The sequence below is a fragment of the Brassica oleracea genome, chromosome C1, assembly GCF_000695525.1.
Source record: "Brassica oleracea var. oleracea cultivar TO1000 chromosome C1, BOL, whole genome shotgun sequence".
Taxonomy (NCBI): domain Eukaryota; kingdom Viridiplantae; phylum Streptophyta; class Magnoliopsida; order Brassicales; family Brassicaceae; genus Brassica; species Brassica oleracea.
The window spans coordinates 39197267-39207105 of record NC_027748.1 but is presented as its reverse complement, the minus strand read 5'-3'; the positions used below and the strand labels follow the sequence as shown (position 1 = coordinate 39207105).

At 32.7% G+C, this 9839-nt stretch overlaps 1 protein-coding gene across 1 annotated transcript in view; it reads right to left on the bottom strand.

The window, feature by feature from the left end:
* Nucleotides 1-4394: 4394 nt before the first annotated feature.
* Nucleotides 4395-9839, bottom strand: part of LOC106339848 (F-box/kelch-repeat protein At3g13680) — a 31173-nt gene continuing 25728 nt past the window's right edge. The window contains 1 exon segment of the mRNA XM_013778721.1: nucleotides 4395-4848. Coding sequence (XP_013634175.1) covers nucleotides 4395-4848 — 454 coding nt within the window.

Here is a 9839-nt window from a genome sequence, read left to right as displayed (position 1 = left end):
TTAGAAAAAAATAAAAATCCCGGGCGTAGTCCGGGTTAATCCCTAGTACATCACTGAAAGCTCTCCACCTCTGACTGCATAAAATATAATCTATTGTCGGATTTAATTCTTTTTATAACAATCAAATACAGCAAACTAGAACCTCAGCCAAGAGGATCACTCTAAAACGAAAATAAGAGAAAGGCGGTTGATTTGAATATTTAAATGTATCGGAGAACTTGAAACTTAGCAAATCGATCACCATCATCAACATCAGCTGCGGTATTTCATCTCTCTGGATATTTTCTTCCGATTTTCAGTAATGATTTTGGATTCTTTCTTATCTTGGATTATATGTTTATCTTCAATGATCGATGACTAATAGGAGACAATGGGGAAGATGGTTAATGTGAGTGGATTCCTGACTGGAGTGAGTGCAATGAAGGTTAGATATCTTTTTGAGAGGATCACTGGTTCAGAAACTATTCACACGATCGGGCTTAAAGAGACTAAGTGTCGAGTATATTTTATGCATTGGTTCAATTACATTTGAAGCACATGCGAAGGAACTTATCACGTGATAAGATGCTATAATATGAATTTCTATCAACAGTCATATTGATGGTTGGCCTTCGGAGGGTCTTAACCCTCTGTCGCAAAATGAAGGATGGAAAAAACCATATAGAAATGCAGTGAATGCAATTTTGGAGCGGTATGGTCAGACAAGATCAAAAGCGTGATGTTGCATGGATGATACGAAACCACACTGACCAGCCTGTTTTTCATAGTCGAGGTGCTTTTCCTTTTATTTCAGTTTCTTGCTTACTCTTCAAGCCAATTAAAGAACATATCGACTTGGATGTTTTCACCCAGAAACGTAATTTGGACCAAGGATACTAGATCATGGATGGGAGATTTTGGGAACATAAAGAATGTTGGGGAAATCTTTGCTTGGATAAAGAGATGCTCGCAGTCATGGCTGATGATGTCAAACTGAATCATGATGTGGAAATCCTCTCTTCAGGGACACGCTATGTGCGTTTAAGATGGAATTAGAAAGATTTCTTCTGAGTTCGCTCGCTGAACTGGTGGCTAGGAAATGCGACATCAAAGGGATTTTTCCATCAACTTTTCAGATTAGATGTGGAGGGTACAAAGGAATAGTCTCTCAATATCCAAACTCCTCAAAGAAACTGTCTTTGAGGAGTAGAATGAAAAAGTTTTATTCCATTCACACAAAATTGGATGTGTTGGCGTGGACCAAAGACCAACCTTGTTTTCTTAACAAACAAATAATATCAATATTGTCCACTTTGGAGGTTAGTGACAATGTTTTTGAGAAGAAACCTAAGAAAGTTGTTGATACGTTAGATTCATTCTTAGCTGATCATATGAAGATTCTTCATTTAATGCCTCTGAGGGAGTACACAAAGTTTCTCAAAGATCTAATCTCTTGTGGTTTTAAACCCTCAGAACCCTTTCTATCAATGATGCTTCACCACATTAGAGAATCAAAACTGGTGGAACTACGTACTAAGATGTGTATTTTGATTCCTAAGAGTAGATCCATGATGGGTTGTATAGATGAAACGAATTTGCTAGAATACGGTGAGGTGTTCCTGCAGTGTTTAAACACAAAATCTCAGTCTCAAGTCATAATCTATTCCCATATCAAATCCTACTCTTATGCAAGATTCCAAGTCTCCAAGAGAACCATGTAATATAATAGGAGATGTTGTTGTTGTGAAAAGTCTATTTCTTGCATGCGGTGGATATTTGTGTGCTTAAAGCTATTGAGGTGATTGGTTTGGTTCTTATGACTGATTGCAACGTTTTCTCCCAAAAGGGCCATAGTTAAACACTTTTTTTTTATCTCTATTGTGATTGTTTTGAGAATTATTATTTGTTGTTGATTTGAATATCCTTTCCGTTTGATTGCATTGGTCATATCCAGACAAAAGTTCAGAGAGCATTGGATGAGGATTTGTATTTTGTAAGCTGGGATCCAGAACTTATCCCACTAAAAACTTATGAGCCAATGGACTACACTATTAAGGAACCTCAGGTTTTGGATTGTGAGATTACCATCCAGGTTAAAATTTAAATCAAGTTATTTTTATCTAAAGATTATTTTTTGTTAAAAATAACTCATAATTGTTGGCTATATCAATTTCAGGAAAACACTGAGCATTTCGCGAACTGACCTATGAATAACACTATAGGATTATCTCAAATCTCATAAAGTGTTTGTGAATAAATAAAATATAATGTAAAGCGTTTGTTAATAAAGAAGACGATAAATCCCTGAGAAAACAGTGCCTTGAACTGGCAAACATGTTCTCAGCAGCTGGTGATTTCCCAAAAACAGAGCTTGAAGTCAAAACTTTTCGGAACACAACATTTTCTATTATGTTATGGCTCTCTTGGCGACTTGGAATCTTGCATGATAGTAGGATTTGATGTGGAACTAGGTTTTGATTTGAGACTTATATTTTGTGTTTGACTCTCATATGAACACTACATGAACACCTCATCATATTCTAGCGTATTCGTTTCATCCATACAACCCATCATGGATCTACCCTTGGAAATCCAAAAACGGGTCTTACAACATAGTTCCACCAGTTTTGATTCTATGATGTAGTGAAGCATCATTGATAGGAAGGGCTCTGAGGGTTTAATACCACAAGAGACTAGATCCTTGAGAAATTTGGTATGCTCCCTTGGAGGCATTAGACAGAGAATCTTCATCGGGTCAGTTAAGACGGAGTCTAACGTATCCACAACTTGTGTTTCTTTTCAGAAACACTGTCACTAACCCCCAAAGTGGACAAAAGTGTTATCATTTGTCTGTTTAGATAACAAGGTTGTTCCTTGGTCCATGCCAACACATCCAGTTTTGTGTGATCCGAATGGAACTTTCTCATACTACTTCTCAAAGACATTTTCTTTGATTAGTTTGGATCCTGAGCGACTACTCTTTTGTACCCTCCATATCTAATCTGAAAGCAGATGGAGAAAATCCTTTGATGTCGCATTTCCTAGCCACCAGCTCAGCAAACTCAGAAGAAATCTTTCCAATTCCATCTGAAAACACATAGTGTGTTCCTGAAGAGAGGATCTCCACATCAAGAACAGTTCGACATCATCAGCCATTATTGTGAGCGTCTCTTTTGACAAGCCGAAAGACTGCCCCACCTTACAACATATTTGACAACATTCTTTATGTTCCCAAAATCATCCATCCATGATCTAATATCCTCTGCCTTGATCCCATCCCACGGTGCAAACATTCAAGTCTATGTGTTCTTTAATTGGCTAGCAGAATAAGCAAGAAACTCAAAGGAAAATGAAAGGAGAAGCATCTTTGACTATGAAACAGAGGCTGACCAGTGTGGCTCCGTATGATCCACATAACATTACACTTTTTATACTTGCATGACTATATGGCTCCAAAATTACATTTCAATACATTTCTATGTGGTTTTTCCATTCTTCATTTCGTGATAGAGAGTTAAGATCCTCCAAAGACGAAAAGGTGAAACATCAATATGATTGTTAATAGAAAGCCATATTTCAACATATTTTTACTTCTGCAACTATTTTTTTTTGTAAATGAAATACATGTAATAAAAAAAATTACAAGAGAAAACTACAGTAAAAATTCTATAAATTAATATTTGATAAATTAATAAACACAATAAATTAATAATTCCTACAGTTTCGATTTGGACTGGTTCAAAATATAACATAAATCGATAAGATAATAACTTTTTAGAAAATTATATGTAAATATTTTTTCCCTGTAAAGTTATAAATTAATAATATTTAAATATATATAATTCGTAAAAGCACAAACAAACATTGTATTATTAGTTTTATTTTCACAATGGAATTCATGTCTATTTTTTCTTAATCTTAAATATATTTTGATAATATTTAGTTAAATTATATCTAAAACCACATTCGAATCATATGAAACATATTTCATATATACCAAATAATATAATAAAAAAATATCAAAGTCTAGTTTCTAAAATTTAATTAATGTATATACAGTAACACTAACAATTTTTATTTTACAAAAAATATATAAATCTAAAAAACACTTTTTGTAAACTAATACCCTTATAAATTAATAAATTGCCATATTTCCATCATTATTAATTTATTGAGTTTTTACTGTAATATTACATTTGATTTTGGAAAATAGGCACCATATGTTAAAATTATAACAATTGTGAAAGCTTAGAAATGTACCACTCTGCTTAAGCAATTAAAAAGTTGGGTCAAATCATAATCAAAAGAAAGACTAATAATTGACATGGAACAGATCAATCATCGCCTTATTTTCATGTTCACTGTTGCACTTGCAGTTGCGCTGAGCTTGGAACATAAGGGCACACAAATGGGCACTAGAATACCGGGAGCACAAATCCAAATTTGTTGTGTTTTCTATGATTCAGAGCCTCTCCCATATTCACAGACTTAAAATATTCATCGTGTCCAATTATGTTAGCTCTTTGGTTGTACCGGATCTCAGTCCGTGTCCACCATTGTCTAGATCGACAATCACAGCAACTTTCCTCGTCAATGAAGAAACTCCCAGCTAGACCATCAACGTTAAAAATAGAGATTGACCTCAATAACTTGCTCCATGAAACTGCGTCTTGATCAATCTTATTTGTTATCCAAATCTCCAATGCAGGACCGTTCACCCAGCTTTCCTGTAAGACCGCAAGCTGCTCCTCTCTAACAAAACATAACAACACAAATATATCTACACTATGAGCGGTAAATGGTGGAGGCAGCCGCTTACCAAATCACTTTGTTGTAAAATCAAAAGAGATTATATCCTCAATATTATTTCTTCTACCCACTCTCATCCTCTTTTTAGCTAAAAGATGATTATTCCTTTCAGAGACACGCCACTTTGATACAAATCTATATTTATTTCAGTAAAAATAATGCGTGATTATGAAAAATATCACTGATAGATTTGTGTACATGTAAAGGGTATATGTTTTCTCTTTTTACTATCTAAAATGCTGCATTTCGTGCTTTGATTTTATTAGTCTTCTAATTTGGCCCATTCGGTATTTATGTCGGGTTTGGTTTGGATTCATTTTTATCGGATCGGGTTTGGTTCTTGTTTTTGGATTCAGTTTATTCGCCAAGTTACGTATCAAATTAAAAAAATTGTGTGAGTTCTAATATATGTCAATATATTTTGGATTCTGTTTTAAACAAGTTATAAATAGAATATGCAATATATTATGGATTATTTTAAATAAGTTACTCATAAAAATCCATTAGAATTAATTTCAAATGATTATATATATGAATATGTGGAAAGTCATTTAGATGTGAGTATTCAATCATTAATTCTAAATTCTACTATATGATATATAGGTTTATAATTTAAAAGATTAAAAATTGAAATTATTTTTAATGAAATTATGTGTACGAATTAAAAATTATCTATAATATATCTCAGATTTTGTATTTAATCATTTACTCATGAAATCTATTAGACTTAATTTCAAATGACACCATATAATAATCATTTAGTTTTGAATAAAAATGAGTTTTAATGAACTATTTGAGCTTAATTGCAGAACACTATATTTAGAAATTTATGACACATGATTTACAAATAAAAGATCTGATAATATTTAGTTCTAAAACAAAATCTAAAATCATTAAATGAATAATACCAAATTATGGTTGCCCTAAATTTAAACTTTAAAAAGTCCATCATTATATAACACCTCTTTAGTTTTGAATAACGTTAAATTAGATTTTAGTAACACTAAATTTTAATATATATTAAATATTTACAAAATACAAAATCCAATAATAATAAATTTTAAATCAATTTCATTAATAGAAAAAGCAACATATAGTCGTTAGATTTGGACTTTGTTAAATTCCTCTCTCTCTCTCTCTTTTTTAAACAAAGAACATTTATTCTTAAACTCCCTCCTAAAAAATGTCTTTGAATCATAAATACATCACTGAGAGAGTTCTGCATCATCCGATTGCAATATATATATCGCACTGTCAGATTACAACAATCAAACGTAGTAGAGAACTAGAACCTCAACCAATAAGATCACTCAAACGAAAATAAAAGAAGGCGGTCGATTGGAAAATCATAGTGTCTCTGAGAACTTGAAACTTAGCAAAACGATCATCATCATCATCAACATCAGCTGCGGTATGTCATCATCACCCTGGATATTTTCTTCTGATTTATAGGAGGTCCCAAAATCTACGAAAAACAGAACCGACATGTTGATGATGAGTATGAGAAGTTAAACTTCAGCAGAGATAGGTTTGATGAATGGATAAAAACTACAGATTTTACATCATGTTCTCTAATTGGTTAGTCATCTGCCATTATTTTAAAGTTTCCCTATGAGCGCAAGGTTGATTTCAAAAATAATCAACAGTTTCCCCTTATATTATCTTACTATGGAATCTAGGTTTTCATATCCATCAAATACCAACAGCCTTGCCCTTGTTGTTGATCCACCTCCAAAAATCGATTTGCCTTTTGAGATTTTGTTTAGTGTTAATCCATTGGTGCATAATGCGTGTTTTCCTGCCACAAGTCTTGATACTGAGTTTTATCTGTTTCTTGATCCCAAAACACACGACAGAGCGCATTCATTGATTATGCTCTTCAAAAGTTATTGTGCCTTGGAAAAATTTCGTATGCTCATGTTGCTTGGCTCACCCAAGAGTACTCAGAATGGAAGAAGAAAGAAAAGCTTATGCAATCGACTTTAGAATATAAACTTGGACTTTTTAATATGCCTAGGGTTAAAGTTACACCAACTAGAGTGTACTTCTCTGGACCGGAGCCTTATGAATCAAATCGTGTCTTTAGATACTATGATGAAATTGTTGATATTCTCTAAAGACTCGATTTGACTCATGAGGCTTCAGTCCAGAGAAGTACACTCGCGTAGGTGTAATTTTGACCCTACGTATATCAAAAAGTCCATGTTGATAGTCCAAAGTTGATTCCGGTGGCTTTTCTTTCTTCCCCCATTCCAAGGACTCTTTGGTTAGCCAAGCAACATGCTCATAGGAACATTTTCCAAGGCATAATAACTTTGGAAGAGCATAATCAATGAATGCTCTGTCGTGTGTTTTGGGATCAAGAAACTGATAAAACTCAGTATCAAGACTTGTGGGAGGAAGACATGCATTCTGCACCAATGAATTAACATTGAACAAAATCTCAAAAGGCAAATCAATTTCTGGAGGTGGATCAACAACAGGGGAAAGGCTGTTGGTATTTGATGAATATGAAAACTCCGATTCCATAGTAAAGATAATATAAGGGGAAACTGTTGATTATTTTTGAAATCAACCTTGCGCTCATAGGGAAACTTTAAAATAATGGCAGGTGACTAACCAGTTAGAGAACATGATGTAAAATCTGTAGTTTTTATCCATTCATCAAATCCATCTCTGCTGAAGTTTAACTTTTCATACTCATCATCAACATGTTGGTTCTGTTTTTCATAGATTTTGGGACCTCCTTTTAACTGAATCAAAAGAAGCTTTGAAGCCTTTTCTTGTGAGAGATGCCAATTGATTTGCCTGATGTTCTCAAAAGGTATCTTCATTCGGTAGTTTCACCCAAATGCACCGAGAAATGCAGGTTATGGTTGCCACTTCCAAAAGTACCACAAACACTGAACAGATATCTGAGTTTCTCGGGTGAACCAAGAAATACAAAGTACATGAGTAAACCATCAACATCATGTTCCATTGAATCTCTGTCTTTACTGTCAGTTTCATCTTTCCATTCATAAAAATTTGAGACGATAGGGTGTGTTGACTTTGGTGGATCGCTTGAGGAGTTTCTTCGCATGTGTCTCTTGTGTAAATTGAACCAACGCATAAAATTTACCACCTGTTCAACAGGAGTTTCTTGGCTTAAAGAGACTCAGCCAAGTATGCGGCTTAGCCTGGGACAATCTTTCGGTTCTTCTAAAGAGAAGCTCACAGTCAAAGCTGATGATTTTGAGCTAATTCCTGATGTGGACATCTTCTCTTTAGAGAAACGCTATGTGTTTTCATATGGAATTGGCAAGATATCTTCTGAGTTTGCTGAACTGGTGGCTAGGAAATGCAACATCAAAGGGGATTCTCCATCGATCTGCTTTTCAAATTAGACATGGAGGGTACAAAGGAGCTTTGAGCTTGTGTGTAGAGAGACTAATTCTACACATTGTTTTGCATTACATATTTTATCACATCAATTTTTTTTATTATTTTTTTTATAAATTGCTCCATGAAACTGCGTCTGGATCAATCTTTTTTGTGATCCAAATCTCCAATGACGGACCGTTCACTCAGCTTTCCTGTAAGACCGCAAGCTGCTTCTCTCTAACAAAAGATAACGACACAAATATATTTACACTATGAGCATTAAATGGTGGAGGCATTATATCCTCAATATTATTTCTTCTACCCACTCTCATCCCCTCTTTAGCTAAAAGATGAGTATTCTACAAGGCAAAGCTCGTAGGAAGAAGAAGCTTAGGAGTAATGAAGTTTTGGAGTGTTATGAGAATAAAAATCAGAAAAAATCTGTTCATGAGTTAATTCCTTTATAGGTTGCACATTGCTGTAAAAAGGGCTTTTTAATTAAATTTAATGTTCAACTAGGTGACCGGCCCGGGCATAAGAAGATTTAAAATATGGAATAAATATTATATAGTTTTTAGAAGTAACAGATTTTACAACATAATACCACCGTCTTTGGGAGAATTCATCAGTCATGGAAAAAAGCTGGTAGTCAATATTTGAGATGGACGAGAGGGAACACATTAACATCAGTATGAAGAGGCAGATATTGTGTGTATGTATAATTGCAACGTCACAAAATATTTTGTGTGTTTAAGAAGATACTTTCATTAAAAAAATGGAATAAATAGTGTATAGTTTTAGAAGTAACAGATTTTATATTATCATTAATTAGAATTGTATTGTATATGTGTCGTAGTTCTTTATTTTAGGTGAATAATATTATTTTTCCATAAATAATAAACAAACATTTATGTAGACATATTAAAAGAAAATATAATAAAATCAAAATATTATCCATAAATAATTTAAATTATGAAGTACATTTCTTGATAAAGAAAGCAAATTCAATTAGAAACCTGTAAAATATTAAATAAATTTTGTAAGCAATTTGACGGATTAACATTATTTGATATATTTATAAATTTCTAAATTTTATTGAACATGAAATAATATTAAATTGACGTACCGTCATCGGTCTCCTAACTCATCACAATCCATCTGGCAAATACAAAAAATAAATAATTGTAACAGTTTATATATTTTAAAATTTGTATTTGAAAAAAATAGATTAAAATTACGTACCGTGACTACGGAATATTCTGAAAAATTTGTTTGTAGACAACATTCAATGTTTTTGTCTTCGGCTTCCNTTTACCAGTTATTAGGATTTTTAATCCAGATCTCGACTTAACTCTTGAAAGTGAAACTTTGCCTTGCATTTTGTAAGCATTTTATAAATTGTTTTAAAATTATGATAAATTTATTCTTTAAACAAGATAAATAATTTAAAAATAATATTAATAAACATTTTTGGATTTTGTAATATTTAAAATAGTTATTATATAATTATATTCGAACACAATCCATCAAGTAGAGGATAAAACAATTATAATTATCTTATATAAAATTTCGTTCATTTTATTTTATAGGTTATAAATATTAAAAGTAATAAATAAAACATTATTAGTCTTTCAATAATTTCGAGAATAGTTTCCATAAATTGTTATTTGTATTGTTATTTGTAATAT